This window comes from Papio anubis, chromosome 7 (assembly GCF_008728515.1).
Source record: "Papio anubis isolate 15944 chromosome 7, Panubis1.0, whole genome shotgun sequence".
NCBI classification, from domain to species: Eukaryota; Metazoa; Chordata; class Mammalia; order Primates; family Cercopithecidae; genus Papio; species Papio anubis.
In genome coordinates, this window is record NC_044982.1 from 143,215,977 (window position 1) to 143,237,031 (window position 21,055).

The following is a 21,055-nucleotide window of genomic DNA, read 5'->3' on the forward strand; positions in this document are numbered from 1 at the left end:
AGTGAACCCAGGAGGTGGAGGTTGCAGTGAGTCGAGATCGCACCACTGCACTCCAGCCTAGGCGACAGATACAGGCTCTGTCTCAAAAAAAAAAAAAAAAAAAAAAAAAAAAAAAAAGAAACCCCATCTCTACTAAAAATACAAAAATTAGCTTGGCGTGGTGGCATGCACCTGTAGTCCCAGCTACTCAGGAGGCTGAGGCAGGAGAATCGCTTGAACCTGGGAGGCGGAGGTTACAGTGAGCCGAGATCACACCACTGCACTCCAGCCTGGGCGACAAAGTGAGACTCCATCTCTACAACAACAACAACAACAACAACAACAAAAATTTCCCGGGCATGGTGGTGGGTGCCTGTAATCCCAGCTACTAGGAAGGCTGGGGCAGGAGAATCGCTCGAACCTGGGAGGCAGAAGTTGCAGTGAGCCAAGCTCGCGCCACTGCATTCCAGCCTAGGTGATGAGAGTGAAACTCTGTCTCAAAAAAATAATAAAATAAAAAATAAAGTTCAACTTATAAGACTTCTCTTATTGAGACAATCTGATACAGTTAAGCAAATCTGAAAGTTCATCTCAAATGACATGTTTGTTTTAAGCATTAAGTAGAAGATGTCTTATTTTGAGAGAGGGTCTCACTCTGTTGCCTGGGCTGAAGTCCAATTACGTATGTAATCATGGCTTTACTACAGCCTCAATCTCCTGGGCGCAAGCAATCCTCACACCTCAGCCTCCTGAGTAGCTATGACTACAGGCACGTGCCACCACACCAAGCTAATTTTTTTTTAGAGGCAAGGTCTTACTATGTTGCCCAGGCTGATCTTAACTCCTGGGCTCAAGTGATCCTCCCACCTCAGCCTTGTGAGTAGCTCAGACTACAGGCACACACCACCACGCCCAGCTAGTATTTTTTATTTTTTGTAGAGACAAGGTCTCGCCATGTTGCCCAGGCTAGTCTGGAACTCCTGGCCTGAAGTGAGCCTCCCACCTTGGCTTCCCAAAGTGGTGAGATTACAAGCATAAGCTACCACACCCAGCTAAATACAAGTCTTATGCCTAAAAATGGAAGAGTAAGTTATTTTATTTAAAAGCTTTGGGGAAAAAAAAAAAAGAAATTTAACAAGTGCAAACACATACTACGTGCCAGGCTCTGTTCTAAGTACTTTATCTGCATAAACTCATCAAATTCTCATGACAACAATAAGGTCAGTACTGTTAAATCCCATTTCACAACTAAGGAAAGTAAGGCACAATGAGGTTAAGCAACTTGTCAAGGTCACATAACTAGTAATAGATGATCTGGGATTTGCACTTAGGCAGTGTAGTTCTCAAAGTCCTTCTGCTATATCACTTCTCCCAATTGGTATAATAATTATGCATGGCCGGGCGCGGTGGCTCACGCCTGTAATCCCAGCACTTTGGGAGGCCGAGGCGGGCGGATCACAAGGTGAGGAGATCGAGACCACGGTGAAACCCCGTCTCTACTAAAAATACAAAAAATTAGCCGGGCGCAGTTGTGGGCGCCTGTAGTCCCAGCTACTCGGGAGGCTGAGGCAGGAGAATGGCGTGAACCCGGGAGGCGGAGCTTGCAGTGAGCCGAGATCGCGCCACTGCACTCCAGCCTGGGCGACAGAGCGAGACTCTGTCTCAAAAAAAAAAAAAATAATAATTATGCATGTGGCATTTCATAGAGAATCTAGAATATCATCTGAAGTCAGCATGTAAACACATTAACATTTACCTCTTCAAAAATAGCCCTGGAAAAATCCCCACAGCGTAACGTGCCATCATAGCTCAGTGACAGTATGTGGGCCGGATTGGCGGGTGAGAAGTAAAGACAGCTAACTGGTTGACTATGGGGATGAAAAACATAAACTCCATCTTCTTTAGGTTGCTGGGTCTGGAAGAGAGTTGGAGGTAAGGGGAGAGAAAAAAAGCTAGTGAAAAGTAGTGATTTTTGTTATGCTATTATGTCATTAAAGAATTTACACTGGATTATATTCAGTCTTTTCTTAGTCTATAATTGTAACCACTCTCCCCATCAGAAAGTCAGAATGAGAAACTTAATCTTGTCATTAACTTTTTGTAGTTTTCAATCCAACAATACCAAGTCACATTAATTTTAACAGTGACCAGCTTTCTGTAACTAACAAACTAGTTTATATATTACTGTCAGTTTATAAAATCCTCAGGAAATGAGAAATCTACTCTATTTCACACATGGTATAATCGCTAACTAAAACAGTATCAGTACCTTACCACTTTGCTTCTGCAGCAGGCTTCTGTATAATATTAACTTACTCAATCTCAGCATAATTTTCATAAGGTATTTGGTCCTGGGACAAAGATGATAGTTTTAAACATACTTTGTTCTCTAAATACACCATAAAAATGCATGTATTTGAATTTCCATATTAATATACCTACTCCTAAGGACTATCCTTTCCACAACTGCATTGCCAACTCCTGAGAAGTCACTTTTCAGATCAAGGTAAGTTATGTTTCTATGCCATATGGCACATTATGAAACACACAAAGCATCACCTCTAAATCTGGCTTAGTCTACTCTGAAATCGTCAAGCATTTTTGTTTTATTATTTTAAATTTTAAAATGGAAAAGTATTTTTTAACAGGAAAAAAATGAGAAAAAATTATTATAATCACACATATTCTTCCTGTTACAAGTTAGAAACTACTGACAGACATATTTGTTTATAGCATTTGTTTTCTAGAAAAATAAAACTTTCTCTTGTTATAAAGAACTCAAACAATGCAGAAATGTACAAAGATGAAAGTTTTAAAAAATCACTCCCGGCCAGGCACGGTGGCTCACACCTATAATCCCAGCACTTTGGGAGGCCAAGGCGGGTGGATCACGAGGTCAGGAATTCAAGACCAGCCTGGGCAAGATGGTGAAACACTGTCTCTACTAAAAATACAAAAATTAGCCGGGCATGGTGGCAGATGCCTGTAATCCCAGCTACTCGGTAGGCTGAGGCAGAAAATTGTTTGAACCGGGGAGGCAGAGTTTGCAGTGAGTCGAGATCGTGCCACTGAACTCCAGTCTGGGCGACAGAGCAAGATTCCGTCTCAAAAAAAAAAAAAAAAAATTCCAAATCTAAAATTAACCAAAATTATCATTAAAATACTGAGATTACAGACATCTTGATAGTTCAATTTAATGTGATTCAAAATGGCATATATAGCATGGTCCTTTTTTAAAATTTCTTCTCTATCATTCTATCTGTATAGGTACATATAAATATGTCAAAATAATATAAGAAAAGGAAGCTAAAGGAATTTTTGAACTTCAAGTATTTACAGAGACATTATCTCCTACAATGGCAAAAGTATAAAACAAAAAGCAATTGTAGTCATTATGCTTTTTATTTTTTAAACTGTTAATTTTAGACAATTTATATTGATTTGAGAATATTATTCTCACCCTTCCTCCAACAGTCTTCTCTTTTTTTTCTTTTTTTTTTTTTTTGAGATGGAGTCTCACTCTGTCACCCAGGCTGGAGTGCAGTGGCACAATCTCAGCTCACTGCAATCTCTACCTCCCAGGTTCAAGCGATTCTCCTGTCTCAGCCTCCTGAGTCGCTGGAATTACAGGCACCCACCACCACACTTAGCTAATTTTTGTATTTTTTAGTGGAGATGGGGTTTCACCATGTTGAGACAGCAGGTAATCTGAAACGCAGATTTTTTTTTTTTTGAGACAGTCTCAACTCTGTCGCCCAGGCTGGAGTGAAGTGGCGCAATGCCGGCTCACTGCAACCTCTGCCTCTTGGGTTCAAGCAATTCTCATGCCTTAGCCTTCCGAGTAGCTAGGATTACAGGCACCCGCCACCATACGCAGCCAATTTTGTATTTTCAGTAGAGACAGAGCTTCGCCATGTTAGTTAGCCAGGCTGATCTCCAACTCCTGACCTCAGGTGATTCGCCTGCCTCGGCCTACCAAAGTGCTCGGATTACAGGCGTGAGCCACTGCGCCTGGCCTTGTTCATTATTTTATACTAGGATTCATACCACCTACTTGTATGGGGTAGAAGGTGTTACCACTCCCATGGGTCAAGAAAACTTCCTTTGAAGACAATCAGTTCTACTATTCACTTTCCCTACTTCCTCTATTTTTCCTCCAGCAACCATTTCCCTATTTCTCATTCTAAAGAGGGAAAATCGGAATACCCAATGTGCTTCTCTCCACTTTTGATAATATAGGAGAAAATTTTCAGGATTTGGTCGATTTACCAGTATGGATTCTGCACATGGGTCAGGGCAGAAGCTAAATTATGCTGTCTCCTAGCTCTGCTACAGGATTCGTTTCTCTCCTTGGTAGCTAGTTTTTGAAGTATACTACATTAGGTTCCGCTTTTTTATTGCAGTAATTTTTTTTTTTTTTTTTTTTTTTTGAGATAGGGTCTCACTCTGTCAATTCAGCCTGGAGTGCAGTGGCACAATCATGGCTCACTGCAGCCTCAACCTCCTTGGGCTCAGGTGATCTTCCCAGCTCAGCTTCCTGAGTAGCTGGGACTACTGGCACACACCACCACACCCAGCTATTTTTTTTTTTTTTTTTTGTAGAGACAGGCAACTCACTATGTCACCTAGGCAGGTCTCAAATTAGTGGGCTTAAGCGATCCTCCTGCCGCAACTTCCCAAAGCGCTGGAATTACAGGTATGAGCCACTGCATTCAGCCAGCATGAGGGATCTTGTAGGGATGATGAAAATGTTCTAAAACCAGACTATGATAGTTAAACAACCGAGTAAACTTATTAAAAACCACTTAGGCCAGGCACAGTGGCTCACGTCTGTAATTCCAGCTCTGGAAGGCAGAGGCAGGTAGATCACCTGAGGTCAGGAGTTCGAGATCAGCCTGGCCAACATCTCTACAAAAAATACAAAAATTAGGCTGGGCACAGTGGCTCATGCCTGTAAACCCAGCACTTTGGGAGGCCAAGGTCTGGAGTTCATGACCAGCCTGGTCAAGATGGTGAAACCCCATCTCTACTAAAAAAAAAAAAAAAAATCAGCCGAGTGTGGTAATGGGCACCTGTAATCCCAGCCACTTGGGAGGCTGAGGCAGAGAACTGCTTGAACCCAGGAGGCGCAGGTTGCAGTGAGCAGAGATCACGTTACTGCACTCCAGCCTGGGCGACAGAGCGAGACTCGTCACAAACAAACAAAACAAAAAGAAAAAAATTAGCCAGGTGTGGTGGCGAGCACCTGTAATCCCAGCTACTCAGGAGGCTGAGGCACAAGAATCACCCGAACCCAGGAGGTAGAGACTGCAGTGAGCCAGGATCGCACCACAGCATTCCAGCCTGGGTGACAGAGTGAGACTCCCACCTCAAAAAAAGGAAAAGCTGAATTTTACATTTTTAAGTAGGATTTTATGATAGGTAAATTATTACCTCAATAAAGTTACTTTTTTAAAAAACTGGGGAAATTGTGAGCACAGGATAGGCAAGGTAATATTGCTTTTAGACTTGCTAAATCTGTTAATGAGATTGCCAAATGTCCTGGAAAATTAGGTTGATGGAGATACTGGACTATGGAGATCTAGTAACAGATTTTTTTTTTTTTTTGAAATGGAGTTTTGCTCTTGTTGTCCAGGCTGGAGTGCAATGGCTCCATCTCGGCTCACTGCAACCTCCATCTCCCATGTTCAAGCAATTCTCCTGCCTCAGCCTCCCAAGTAGCTGGGATTACAGGTATGTGCCACCACACCCGACTAATTTTGTATCTTTAGTAGAGATGGGATTTCATCATGTTGGTCAGGCTGGTCTCGAACTCCAGACCTCAGGTGATCCGGCAAACTTCGGCCTCCCAAAGTGCTGGGATTACAGGTGTGAGCCACCACGCCCGGCCATAATACAGATTTTTGGAGTCACCAGGAAAGATATGAAAAAAGAATTTTTATGTATGTCTTAAATTATATACAGATCAACCATCCAAAAATATCTTCACTTAATCATGCTAATTTTCAATATTTCCTTTTCAAAATTATTCAAAAGGTAGTCTCAGATGAGTGTGGTGGCTCACACCTGTAATCCCAGCACTTTGGGAGGCTGAAGCAGGTGGAGCGCTTGAGCTCAGGAATTTGAGATGAGCCTACACAACAGAGTGAGACCCCCATCTCTACAAAAAATAAAAAAATTAGCCAGGTGTGGTGCCACACGACCGTAGTCCCAGCTACTCAGGAAGCTGAGGTGGAGAATCACTTGAGCCTGGGAAGTTGAGGCTGCAGTGAGCTATGATCATGCCATTGCCCTCCAGCCTGGGCAACAGAGCGGGACTGTGTCTCAGTGGTGGGGGGCGGGGGAGAGAACAGTAGTCTCTATCCCCATTTCTTCCAGTTCTTTCATTACCCCCATACTTTCTTAATCTCCTAAAGCCTTTGTTCCTTACTTACCTCGTTGTCAAAGCTATTCTCTCAACTCACGAATGGTACCCTATTTTCAAAATCCATGGCCTTTTCTCCATTCTTTTAACTTCTCCGCAAAAGGCTCTGCCAACCTCCCATCCTTAAAACTTATCTCTTGGCTTCTAAAACATACTATTCTGATCTTCTTCCCACTTTTTTGCTTCAGTTTTCTTTGCTAAATCCTATCACCTCCTACCCCCAACTCACATCTTATCAAAATAAGGGAGAAGTTATGATCCCAAAATAAGAAAGAACTTGGTTTCTATCTGTCTCCAGACTTGCAAATTTTGTTTATAAACCCCAACCAACTTCAAGTCACCACTGTTTCTTCATCTTCATTAATTGTCCTTACGGCATTTTTCATGTCTTTGGTCTTCTTCCCCAATAAGAAAATAAATTCAGAGAATATTAACTTGACTTTTCTCAATTTTGTAACAACAGACAGCATTTCATGCAGAATTATATGCACAATGAATGGAATTCAGTATCTATTTCTGACTCATCAAAGATGACTAGAATCGTTCCAAAGCAGGTCCCTGGGAAGATATTTTGATACAGCTTAGAAACTGTTTCTTAGTCCATTTGGGCTGCTAAACCAACATACCATAAACTGAGTGGCTTATAAACAGCAGCATTTTATTTCTCACAGTCCTGGTGACTAGGAATACCAAGATCAAGGTTCCAGTTTATTGAGTGTCTGTTAAAGGCCTACTTTCTGGTTCATAGTTGGTGCCTTCTAGCTGAGTCCTCACATGGTAGAAGGGACAGTGGTCTCTCTTAGGTTTCTTTTATAAGAATCTTATTCACTAACCTTATTCACGACCTAATCACCTCCCAAAGGTCCTACCCTCCTAATACCATAGAAATTAGTATTTCAACATATGAATTTCTGGGGGTGACAAAAACATTCAGACCATAGCAGACCATATTTTAAACACAACTAGAAAACTAAACTTTGGGCCGGGTGTGGTGGCTCACGTCTGTAATCCCAGCACTTTGGGAGACCAAGGCAGGCGAATCACGAGGTCAGGAGATTGAGACCATGGTGAAACTCCGTCTCTACTAAAAACACAAAAAATAAGCTGGGTGCGGTGGCGGGCGCCTGTAATCCCACCTACTCATGAGGCTGAGGCAGGAGAATGGCGTGAACCAGGAGATGAAGCTTGCAGTGCGCCGAGATCGCGTCATTGCACTACAGCCTGGGCGACAGAGGGAGACTCCACCTCAAAAAAAAAAAAAAAAAAAAACAATTTTTTTTTTTTTTTTTTTGAGACGGAGTCTCGCTCTGTCGCCCAGGCTGGATGGCACCATGTCGACTCACTCCAACCTCTATTTCCTGGGTTCAGACAATTCTCCTGCCTCAGCCTCCCAAGTAGCTAGGATCACAGGCGCCTACCACCACACCCAGCTAATTTTTGCTTTTTTTAAGTAGAGACAGGGTTTCAACATGTTGGCCAAGCTGGTCTCAAACTCCTGACCTCAGGTGATCCACCTGCCTCAGCCTCCCAAAGTGCTGGGATTACAAGCATGAGCCACCACACCCGGCCACTTTGTGTGATCTTTTCACATACATGTGTTTTTTGTTTTTTTTGTTTTTTTTTGTTTTTGAGACGGAGTCTCGCTCTGTCGCCCAGGCTGGGGTGCAGTGGCCGGATCTCAGCTCACTGCAAGCTCCGCCTCCCGGGTTTATGCCATTCTCCTGCCTCAGCCTCCCGAGTAGCTGGGATTATAGGCACCCGCCACCTCGCCCGGCTAGTTTTTTGTATTTTTTAGTAGAGACAGGGTTTCACCATGTTAGCCAGGATGGTCTCGATCTCCTGACCTCGTGATCCGCCCGTCTCGGGCTCCCAAAGTGCTGGGATTACAGGCTTGAGCCACCGCGCCCGGCCTCACATACATGTTTAAAGTGTAACAAAGTTTTCTGGCAGTTAATTTATGCCCAGATGGTTAATGATATTCAAGCTAAAAATATTAAAGTTCTATAAAGCAAATTTAAATTCCTCCAGATTTCTAAAATTTGGAATCATAAAGCATCATAAAGCCCAAAATTATAAGTCTCACGCAACATTTATAAACACATGGCTCTAGCCTATTCTCTTCCAGACTATTTGCTTTAGACAAACTATAATATATTCAAGAATAACAACTTACCAAATCACAAAGTCCAACTTGCCCAAATTTGGCCCCAACTGCTACCAAAGTTCTAGTCTCTGATGGGTGGAGAGCCATAGAGAATATTGGGCCTGTGGTAACTTTGTAAACAGTATCTTCACTAATGACCATGCCATTTAAATTGGCTCTGTAGCTAAGAAAATTAGAAAGTTAAATTTTGTAAGTAAAACCAATCTCAATAGTCAAAATAAGTAAAAGATTATTCAAAAAGAAAAATTACAATCAGTAAACAAATATGGGAAACTATTCAATCTCCTGGTAACCAAGGAAATCAAATTAAGCAATACTCTTTCACTTTTTAAATTACCCTTGATAATTTTACCACCACCAAAGACTGGTAGGCTGCAGTTAAATACACATAATCACACATATAGCTAGTGGAAGAGTAAGTTCGTATAAAATTTTCAGAAGAAAAAAAGACTTTTGAGAAACAATTCGGCAATGTGTACTAAAAGCAATAAAAATGTTCACAATATTTGATGCATTAATCTCACTTCTGGAAATCTAACCTAAAGAAATAATCCACTATCATATCCATATACTTCAACAAACACACAAAACTAAATGGAAAACAACCGCAAATACCAAGCAGGTAGGAGGAGAAGTGAATTCCTTCTACTCAATGGAATATTTTATAATTATTCAATAATTTTAAAGACTCTAATAACATGTAACTACAAATGAAAAAAGCATAATGCAGGCCAGGCACAGTGGCTCACACCTGTAATCCCAGCGCTTTGGGAGACCAAGGCAGATGGCTCACTTGAGCTCAGGTGTTCAAGACCAACCTGGGCAACACAGCAAAATCTCATCTCTACAAATACAAAAATTAGTGAGGTATGATGGTGCATGCCTGTAGTCCAAGCTACTTGGGAAGCTGAGGTGGGAGGATCATTTGAGCTCAGGAAGCAGAGGTTGCAGTGAGCCAAGATTGCGCCACTGTACTGCAGCCTAAGCAACAGAGGGAGACCTTGTCTCAAAAAAAAAAAAAGAAAAAAGTATAATGCAAAATTGTATATACATTACAACATACAGTAAAAATGTATGTGGATTCACTCATTTATTCAACACTGAACATTTATTCAACACTGAACATATATTATGTGCCAGGCACCGTTCTGGTTATTGAAATAAAATTCTTGCCCTCATGAAGCTTATATCCTAGTAGTATTGTATACGGCAACACTTGAGAGGAAATACACAAAAACAACGGTTGTTAGGGTGGAAACATTTTATCTTACTTTCAAAATTCCCTAAAATGGTGTATAGTCTTTATAACTCAAACATCTCAAAAAATATAAAAGAAACACAAGGAATTGCAACTTACCTTTTAATGCTAGATAATCCTTTCTCAGTGTTCTTACTACTTGGCTGAAACATTGGGAGAGATCAAAGAACTACATTAACACACACGCACATATATATATAGTATATATTTCCTTAACAGATGATTCTAAAGGCTATTAGCCTTCCCAATACCTTGTTCATTCCTGCCCATGTGTGCAGAAATCCTTTAAATCGTTCATTGTCTTCTTGATTTTCAGAAGTCATTTCTAAAGGCCCAGGAGGTAACAAAGGCTGTTATAAAAAATAAAAAGTTATTTGTTAGTCTCGTAAATTTGTTGGTTTACATTTACCTAGAATGTAAACACAAGGAGGGCAAGGGTATTTGTCTGTTTTCCCACAACTTCACTTTCAACATTAACAGTAACGGTGGCATATCATGGACACTCAAAATAATTGTTCAATAAATGAATGCCAGGTACCCTATAAATCAATAACATGTATTATCTCATTTAATCCTCTCAAGCACCTAGTGAATGAGGTATTACATTTTAAAGACAGTGGATTGAAACTTAGAGCCTGTAATCCCAGCACTTTGGGAAGCCGAGGCAGGCGGATCACGAGGTCAGGAGTTCAAGACCAGCCTCTCCAACATGGTGAAATCCCATCTCTATTAAAAATACAAAAATTAGCTGGGCATGGTGGCAGGTGCCTGTAATCCCAGCTACTCGGGAGGCTGAGGCAGGAGAATCGTGTGAACCCAGGAGGTGGAGGTTGCAGTGAGCCGAGATTGCACTATTGCACTCCAGCCTGGGCAACAGGGCAAGACTCCGTCCCAAAAAAAAAACACAGAAACTTAGAGGAGTTAACTTGCCCGAAGTCACACAGCCATTAACCAGAGAAGCTGAGAACTGACTCAGATTATCTTAACTCATTACTCAGTATCATACCTACATTACTAATTTTTTAAACAGTTTGTAACCAACCAATGGGTGAGAAATCATGTTAATATGTCACAACTAGCAATTTGTTTTAGTGAATGAGACTAGAATAGAAGTATCAGGCCAGGAACATGGCTCACACCCGTAATCCCAGCACTTTGGGAGGCCGAGGCAGGCAAATAGCTTGAGGCCAGAAGTTCGAGACCAGCCTGGCCAACATGGCGAAACCCCATTTCTACTAAAAATACAAAAATTAGCCAGGCGTGGTGACACACGCCTGTAGTCCCAGCTACTATGGAGGCTGAGGCACGAGAATCACTGGAACCAGGGAGGCGGAGGTTGCGGTGAACCAAGATCATGCCATTGCAATCCAGGCTGGGCGACAGAGGGAGACTGTGTCTCAAAAAAAAAAAAAAGAAATACCAAAGTGCACATGTAGTGTCACTTGACAAACTGTGGTTTCAGTTGCATATATGTGTAATGGTTACAATGTAAATATCTTTTTTTTTTTTTTAATTTAATGTCTCAAGTGATGCTCCCACCTCAGCCTCCTGAGGAGCTGGGACTACAGGCACATGCCACCACACCCAGCTAATTTTCGTATTTTTTTTGTGAGGACAGGGTCACTTGATGTTGCCTAGGCTGGTCTCAAACTCCTGGGTTCAAGTGATCCTCTTGCCTCAGCCTCCCAAAGTGCTGGGATTACAGGCATGAGCCACTACACCTGGCCATAAATATATTTGTGGGCTGAGGCTTCAAAAAAATTTGGAAGCTACTCTTCCATGCTGCTTCCCGTAACACCTGGATTTGCAATTTGCTCCCAGAGCACCTTCCTAATTAGTGCTATCTTCCTATTTACAATTAAACACTGATATAAAGTATTAAAAATAGGTGTTCTTGAAAAATATTATTTAGACGATGTTTGCTAAATAAAACTCTACTCACTAAAATTAAACTACACATTATCACATATTATTAACATTAATATTTTATTGATTACTAAGCCCTTAATATAATGTGAGAAACCTGATAGATACAATTTATCTTCACAGTATCTCTTTGAGGTTTCTTTTTTTTAAAACTGACATAAAATTGCACATATTTACTGAGGGTTCTATTATTGCTGACATTTTTTTAATGGGGAAACGATCAGAAAGGTTAATTAACTCACCCACAATCCTATAGCAGGTAAGTCCCGCAGAAATACAGAATTTAATCCAGTCTTTACGACTTTGAAATCTTACTCATTAAACCATAGAACAGGCCAGGCACAGCCATTGCAGTGGCTCACACCTGCAATCCTAGCACTTTGGGAGGCCAAGGCAGGCAGATCACTTGAAGTCAGGAGTTCAAGACCAGCCTGGCCAGCATGGTGAAACCCCGTCTTTACCAAAAATATAAAAAATCAGCCAGGTATCGTGGCATGTGCCTGTAATCCCAGCTATTCGGGAGGCTGAGGCAGGAGAATCGCTTGAACACCAGGAGTGGGTTGCAGTAAGGCAAGAGCATGCCACTGCATTCCAGCCTGGGTGACAGAGCGAGACTCCGTCTTAAAAAAAAAAAAACAACAAAAAACAAAACCATACAACATTCAAGAATGAAATATAAAATTAAACATAATTTAATGAACTTTTAGTCTAGTTTCAACACTTCAAATTTTTCAGTATTTTATTACATTAAAATATTGTATTTGCACATTTTCTTACAGTTTCATCTGCTACTAATGTCGGCGGTGTTGGAGTTGCTGGTAATGAAACTCCCGAAGGATCAACTTTTAGTAATCGCATTGACCTTCTACATCCAACCCCATTTTCTCTCTTAGGCTTCTTTCTACAGGAGTGGGGAAAAATTCATGTTATACTCACAAAACAATAAAATTTACTAACATTAAGGAGATAACTTCTAGGAATATATCCCACAGATATATTTATACATTGCATATATATACATGGCCACAATTATTTTAATAAGTATGGAAAAAACTTAAACCTAAATGTTCATCAAAAGGTGAGGTCTGTTAAATCATGGTGTACATATCTAATAGAATAATATGCAGCCATAAAAAGAATGATACAGATCTTAATGCACTGCTGAAAGGAACCCTAGCTTATAAAAAGCAAAAACAAAGTCCAGTACAGGTTTACAAAAAGGTTACATATACACATACATTTGTACACGCTGAGGTTACCTATGGAGGAATACACATAAAACTACTCCTTCTAGGGAAAAGGCCTGGAAAACTAAGGTCTAAAATAGGAAGGAAACGTAAACGTTTCACTGCATTCCCTTCCATACACTGTAGTCTACTTTTTTTTTTTGAGACAGAGTCTCGCACTGTCGCCCAGGCTGGAGTGCAGTGGCGCGATCTCGGCTCACTGCAAGCTCCACCTCCCGGGTTCACGCCATTCTCCTTCCTCAGCCTCCCGAGAGCTGGGACTACATGCGCCCGCCACCACGCCCAGCTCATTTTTTTGTATTTTTAGTAGAGACGCGGTTTCACCGTGTTTGCCAGGATGGTCTCGATCTCCTGACCTTATGATCCGCCCGCCTCGGCCTCCTAAAGTGTTGGGATTACAGGCGTGAGCCACCAAGCCTGGCAGTTTACTTTTCAAATAATATACAGTCCCTATTTTTTATGCACTATTTTTTCATTTTAAAAAAATTCATGGCCGGGCTGGGTGGGTTCGCCTTTTCCGTAATCCCAGCATCTTTAGAGGCCGAGACGGTGGATCACGAGGTCAGAGATCGACCATCCTACACGGTGAAACCCCGGCTCTACTAAGAAATACAAAAAGTAGCCGGCAAGGTGGCGGGCGCCTGTAGTCCCAGAAGCTACTCGGGAGGCTGAGGTCGAGAATGGCGTGAACTCCAGGAGGCATGGAGCTTGCAGTGAGCTGAGATCCGCCACTGCACCCCAGCCTGGGCGACAGAGCTGCAGACTCCGCCTCAAAAAAAAAAAAAAAAAATTCCATTTTAGGTCAAGGCTGTGGTTCACGCCTGTAATCCACGCCTCTCTGTAATCCCAGCACTTGGGGAGGCCGAGACGGCGGATCACGTAAGTCGTGGGAGATCGAGACCATCCTGGCTAACACGGTGAAACCCCGCTCTACTAAAAAATACAAAAACTAGGCCGGGCGGCGCTTAGTCCCAGCTACTGAGGTTGAGAATGAGCGAACCCGGGAGGCGGAGCTTGCGAGCGCTGATCACGCCATCAGACTTCCAGCCTGGGCTACAGAGTCGGTGACTCTGTCTCAAAAAAAAAAAAAAAAAATTCATTTTAAAATGTCAGGGAAAGAGAAGCCTCTGAAATTATTTCCAAAAATTCACAAAAAATTATCAGCTATAGTCCACATTAGTTCGAGAATTAGTAAACTTTTTTGAGATGGAGTCTGGTCTTGTCACCCAGGCTGGAGTGCAGTACGTGGATCTCGCTCACTGCAAGCTCCGGCCCCGAAGTTTACGTTATATTCTTCCTGCCTCAGCCTCCGAAGTTGGGACCACAGGCTCACCACCTCAGCCCAGCTGTTTTCTTTTTTTTTTTTGTATTTTTTAGTAGAGACGGGGTTTCACTGTGTTAGCCAGGATGGTCTCGATCTCCTGACCTTGTGATCCGCCCGTCTCGGCCTCCCAAAGTGCTGGGATTATAGGCTTGAGCCACCGCGCCCGGCCTAAAAACTATTATTGATTGAAAGTATACTATATACTAAAAACTGTACTCAACATTCTATCTCATATTTAATCCTCAAAAAATACGCCTGAGTATATGGAATAATATGGGCTGTCATACAATCCTCCTAGAAATCTACTCCTAGAGAAACTCCCATACATAAGCACTAAGAGACTTAAGAATGTTTAGAGCAGCACTTTTCATAATAAAAACCTGGAAACAACTCAATTGTTCATCAACAGTGGAATAAAATGTAGTACATTTATCCAGTGGAATATCATATAGCAGAAAAAAAGAATGAAATAAAGCTGTGCACATCAACATGGGTAAATTTAAAAGCATAAATATGTAAAGATGTGCAAAATAAGAAAATCTCAGAATATAAAAATGGCATATTGTATGTGAACACCAAAAAAAGACAAAGCTAAACAATAGAGTGTTTAAGGATACACTCACTGGTAGTAAAACTATAAATCAATAGCCAGGCGCAGTGGCTCACACCTGTAATCCCAGCACTTTGGGAGGCTGAGGCGGGCGGATCACTTGAGGTCCGGAGTTCCAGATCAGCCTGGCAAACATGGCAAAACCCCGTATCTACTAAAAATACAAAAATTAGCCAAGCATGGTCATGAGCACCTGTAATCCCAGCTACTCAGGAGGCTGAGCCATGAGAATTGCTTGAACCTGGGAGGCAGAGGCTGCAGTGAGCCAAGATGGCGCCACTGTACTCCAGTCTGAGCAACAGAGCGATACTGTCTCAAAAATAAATAAATAAATAAAAATGAAACTATAGGCTGGGCACGGTGGCTCACGCCTGTAGTCCCAGCACTTTGGGAGGCTGAGACAGGTGGATCACAAGGTCAGGAGATGGAGACCATCCTGGCTAACACGGTGAAACCCCGTCTCTACTAAAAATATAAAAAATTAGCTGGGCATGGTGGCGGGTGCCTGTAGTCCCAGCTACTCGGCAGGCTGAGGCAGGAGAATGGTGTGAACCCGGGAGGCAGAACTTGCAGTGAGCTGAGATCACGCCACTGCACTCCAGCCTGGGCAACAAAGTGAGACTCTGTCTCAAAAAAAAAAGAAACTATAAATAAATGCAAGGAAATATTATCACAAAAGTCAGCATAGTGGTAGTATCTGGAGGGAGCTGTATATATGGGCCTTCGGGGGTACTCATAATTTCTATTAACCTGGATGGCAGGTACATGGTTGGGACCTATATAATTTTTCAACTACACAAATACATTATATGTACCTTTTTATATGTATATTTAATAATTTTCAAAAAAATTTAAATCCTTCTGGATTAGCATAACACCAGTTTTACAGAAAAGGAAAGAAAAATTATATAAAGTATCCAAGGTTAATATCATAGCTGTAAGTGACTGAATCAAAACTTGAACCCAAATTTGCTACATCTCAAAGCCTATGCTTCTTCCTCTACATTATGCAACTTCCATACTATCAACTTGCTACTACCTATGCAACTATTAAGGGCTGGAATTTTGTGATTTAGGAAGAAATCACCTATCTTGGCTAATAAAAAACATTCAAATGTAAAGGTACTAATCAGCTGGCAACAGGACCAGTGCTACTGTTTTTCCAGTGTTAATGATGTTCCTCTTACAGTAACTTTTCATACTTGAAAATACCTGGCCATGATTAAAGGTCTAGCTTTTCTCAAGCTAATTGTCCTGTAACAGAATCAAACCAAGTAAATGAAGCTACATTTCATTAGGATCTGGCACTAAACAAATGAGCTAATGATACCAAGATTTTTAGTTTCTTCATTTACATGTACGCACTACCAAAATGCAATGGAGATAATTCAAAATTTAAAAACCCTGGAGTTCAAATCCTAAAGCTACCACTTATAAGCTGTTTTGACTTTCAGCAAATAATTTTTTTTTTTTTTTTTTTGAGATAGAGTCTGACTCTTATTGCCCAGGCTGGAGTGCAATGGTGTGATCTTGGCTCACCACGACCTCCGCCTGCCAGGTTCAAGTGATTTTCCTGCCTTAGCCTCTTGAGTAGCTGGGATTCAGACATTTGCCACCATGCCTGGCTAATATTTTAATTTTTTTTTTTTAGTAGAGATGGGTTTTCTCCATGTTGGTCAGGCCAGTCTCTAACTCCCGACCTCAGGTGATCCCCCTGCCTCAACCTCCCAAAGTGCTGGGATTACAGGCATGAGCCACCGCACCCAGCCAACAATCTTATATTTTGAGCCTGATTTCTAACTCACAAAATGAATATATTACCTACCACATACATGGATGGATACAGTGGTTGTCAGAGTTAAATGAGATAATACACGACAAAATTGCTAGATCACTGCAGTATGTTTCATAGATGTTCAATAAATGTTAATTCCTTTCCTTTATTCTAGGACTAAGAAAGCAAAAACAAATTGAGACGCAAAAAGACAGCTAGAAAAATTAAAAGTAAGTAGAAGAGTCTTTAAGAATAATAGTTTTCTAAGTAACAATAATTTAGTGGAAAAAAAGATTTCCCTCCATTATAGCAACAACAAATATAAACAAAGTTCAGCTCTCAATTGTATTTGCTCCATATTATTTTGATGAAGATGAGAATTGTAAAGTTATTAAAGGGTAGCATTACCTCAGAGATCCTAGAGGGACTGAGATTAAACAGCACTTGACGATCTGTTAAGCTTACTATGCCAAATCATTTTTTTCAAATTATAAAACAGTTGAGCAATGTATCATGGTTCAGGCATTGCAAACCAGGTATTTTACCTCTTGGATTTAGGAGGCTGTCTCTTCTCTATGATTTCACGGAGTCTTGCAGCAGACTGTAAAGTATAAAAATCATGTAAAAATGTTTTAACTACATATCTTACCTTTTAAAATATTAGGTATCTGCTACTATACCCACGTTACACTAAGGTCTATTCAGGAACTAAAGATCCTAAAGATAGGCCATAAGTCATGATCAGCCGCTTCTGCAATACCCAAGTACAGCCTGGGCAACAGCCGGTATCCCGTCACAAAAAAAGGCCAGGCGAGTGGCTCAAGCCTGTAACTTGGTAGCACTTTGGGAGGCCAAGACGCATGGATCACGAGGTCAGGAGATCGACCCATCCTGGCAATATGGTGAAACCCCTCGCCTCTACTAAAAATACAAAAACTAGCCGGGCGAGGTAGTGGCTGCCTGTAGTCCCAGCTACTCGAGGCTGAGGGAGGAGAATGGCGAAACCCGGAGGCAGAGCTTGCAGTGAGCTGAGATCTGGCCACTGCACTCCAACCCAAGCGACAGAGCGAGACTCCATCTCAAAAAATAAAAATTGAAAAAAAAAAAGGCCAGGCGTGGTGGATCACACCTGTAATCCCAGCACTTTGGGAGGCCAAGGCGAGTAGATCACTGGAGGTCAGCAGTTCGAGACCAGCCTGACCAACATGGTGAAACTCCATCCCTACTAAAAATACAAAAATTACCCAGGCATGGTGGCAGGCGCCTGTAATCCCAGCTACTCAGGAAGCTGAGGCATGAGAATCTCTTGAACCCGGGAGGCGGAGGTTGCAGTGAGCCGAGATCACGTCACTGCACTCCAGCCTGGGCAACAAGAGCAAAACTTTGCCTCCAAAAAAAAAAAAAAAGGGACAAAAAAAAAAATGCCTTCGAATCAATGGAATACAGTAACCTCTTCCTATTAAGTGCAAAATCTGCTCCTATTTTAGCCTTCCTCATCTGACACTATGAAACCTGGTATGTTATTGACCTTCTGGTGGGAGTTATGACATCTTGGGTTTTATTACTCTTGTTGTTGTTTTGAGACAGGGTCTTGCTCTGTTGCCTAGGCTGGAATGCAGTGGCACGATCGTAGCTCACAGCAGCCTCGACTTTCTAAGCTCAAGCCATACTTCCACCTCAGCCACCCCAGTAGCTACGACTCCAGGCATGCATCACTATGCTCAACTAATTTACTTTTTATAGAGGTGGGGGATGGTCTCCGTATGTTACCCAGGTTGATCTCCCACCTCCACCTCCCCAAGTGACAGGATTACAGGCGTGACCCACTGCTCCCGGCCCAGCAACTTGGTTTTAAATACAGACTACACACAAACCTCAGACAACTGAAGAGAAGCAAAAAAGTCTGCATTTTCTGATATGTTCTTCAGTCTCTTCCTTTCGTAGGGTGACAATCCCGAAAAATCATCCTATAAAATTTACCAAAAAGATTCCATTACTTTATATAATCTATAGGAAAAGCACTTCACAAAACTATGTGTTTCATTTTCTACATGAATACTTTACTTCAAATTGTACTACCTCTATTCATTTCATGCCATCTAACCAAAACAGACGTTTGCTGAATTGGATATTTCAGTAAATCTTAATTTGGGATACTCACAGAGTATCTGTATGGCTTCCCAGTTAAGAAGTGATCTGATATTAGAAATCAAGTAGTATAATCTAGTAGCAAATTATTTCCTAGTGGCAATTAATTGTACTATTACTCAAAAGTTATTTTTGGCCAGGCGTGGTGGCTCACGCCTGTAATCCCACCAATTTGGGAGGCTGAAGCAGGTGGATCACCTGAGGTCAGGAGGTCAACACCAGCCTGGCCAAAATGGTGAAATCCCGTCTCTACTAAAAATATAAAAATTGGTCAGATGTGGCGGCTCATATCTGTAATCCCAGCACTTTGGGAAGCCAAGGCAGGCAGATTACCCGAAGTCAGGAGTTCAAGACCAGCCTGGCCAACATGGTGAAATCCTGTCTCTACTAAAAATGCAAAAAAAAAAAAAAAAAAAAAAAATTAGCCAGGTGTAGTGGCAGGTGCCTGTAATCCCAGCTACTCTGGAGGCAGGGACAGGAGAATCACTTGAACCCAGGCGGCAGGGGTTGCAGTGAGCCGAGATCATGCCATCGCACTCTAGCCTGGACAACAAAAGCGAAACTCCATCTCCAAAAGAAAAAAAAAAGTCATTTTTATCAAACAAAAAAACTTTCTTTAAATGCAGTAGAGTAAGTACATGTCTCTACTTTCTCCTGAAGAGCCACTAATGTAACAGTAAGCTAATGTTTTTTAAACCCTGAGATATAAGACAGTATATTCAGGAAATAGCAAAATACTATAAGAAAATTCAAAAAATAAGAACAGAAGTTTTTAAATCCATTAAAAGGCTTAAATTTAGAAAGTAGAACAAAAAGATAAACACATGGACAGAAAAGACAAAAAACAGACTCAATCTTAGAGGTCCAATATCCAATTCATTGTTTGAGAAACTGCAGAGAAATTGGAAGAGAATCAATCATTAAAAAATAATAAAGGTCGGGCGCGGTGGCTCACGCCTGTAATCCCAGCACTTTGGGAGCCCGAGGTGGGCGGATCACAAGGTTAGGAGTTCGAGACCACCCTGGCTAACAAGGTGAAACCCTGTCTACTAAAAATACAAAAAATTAGCTGGGAGTGGTGGCGGGCGCCTGTAGTCCCAGCTACTCAGGAGGCTGAAGCAGGAGAATGGCGTGAACCTGGAAGGTGGAGCTTGCAGTGAGCCGAGATGGCTCCACTGTACTCCTGCCTGAATGACAGAGCAAGACTCCGTCTCAAAATAAATAAATAATAATAATAATATAAATGGGAGGCCGGGTATAGTGGCTCAAGCCTGTAATCCTAGCACTTTGAGAGGCCGAGGCGGGCAGATCACCAGGTCAGGAGATCAGGACCATCCTGGCCAACATGGCAAAACTCCATCTCTACTAAAAATACAAAAATTGGCCGGGCATGGCGGCACACGCCTGTGGTACCAGCTACTCGGGAGGCTGAGACAGGAGAATTGCTTGAACCCGGGAGACGGAGGTTGCAGTGAACGGAGATTATGCCACAGGACTCCAGCCCGGGCGGCAACAGAGCGAGACTCTGTCTCAAAAAAAAAAAAAGAAAAAGAAAAGACAGAAAGAAAAATAATGTAAGTGGGAGACTGAAGCAGAAGGATCACTTGAGCCCAGAAGTTCAAGCTATGATGACACCACGGTATTCTAGCCTGGGCAACAGAGCGAGACCCCCATCTCTAAAAAATAATAGTCTGAAAACAAAAATATTATTTTAAAGTTTCTCAAAACTAAAGACATGAGCTTCCAGATTACAAAAAGCCCAATGAGTATACAGCATAATGAATGAAAAAGGACTCAGGCAAGCAGGCTCAGTGGCTCACGCGTGTAATCCCAGCACTTTGGGAGGCCACCAGGCAGATCACTAGAGGCCAGGAATGGGAGACCAGCCTGGCCAACATGGTGAAACCCGTCTCTATTAAAAATACAAAAAAAACTAGCTGGGCGTGGTAGTGCACACCTGTAATCCCAGCTACTTAGGAGGCTGAGGCACGAGAATTGCTTGAACCTAGGAGGCAGTGGTTGCAGAGCCGAGATCACACCACTGCATTCTAGCTGCCAGGGCAAGAGCAAGACTGCCTCAAAAAAAAAAAAAAAAAAAAGAAAAAAGCAGGCCGGGTACGATGGCTCATGCCTGTAATCCCAGCACTTTGGGAGGCCGAAGTGGGCAGATCACCTGAGGTCAGGAGTTCGAGACACCCTAG

The 21,055-nt window shown here is 42.0% G+C and overlaps 1 protein-coding gene across 5 annotated transcripts in view; it reads right to left on the minus strand.

Moving 5' to 3' along the window:
* The window catches only part of WDR76 (WD repeat domain 76), a 46,798-nt gene that overhangs the window by 17,555 nt on the left and 8,188 nt on the right, over positions 1–21,055 (minus strand). For all 5 annotated transcript variants that reach the window (XM_021940271.2, XM_009210051.3, XM_009210049.4 and 2 more), the window contains 7 exon segments: positions 18,581–18,673; positions 17,252–17,307; positions 12,529–12,652; positions 10,077–10,175; positions 9,925–9,968; positions 8,577–8,730; positions 1,736–1,894 (listed from right to left, as the gene is read on the minus strand). In XM_021940271.2, the coding sequence (XP_021795963.1) occupies positions 1,736–1,894; positions 8,577–8,730; positions 9,925–9,968; positions 10,077–10,175; positions 12,529–12,652; positions 17,252–17,307; positions 18,581–18,673 (729 nt within the window).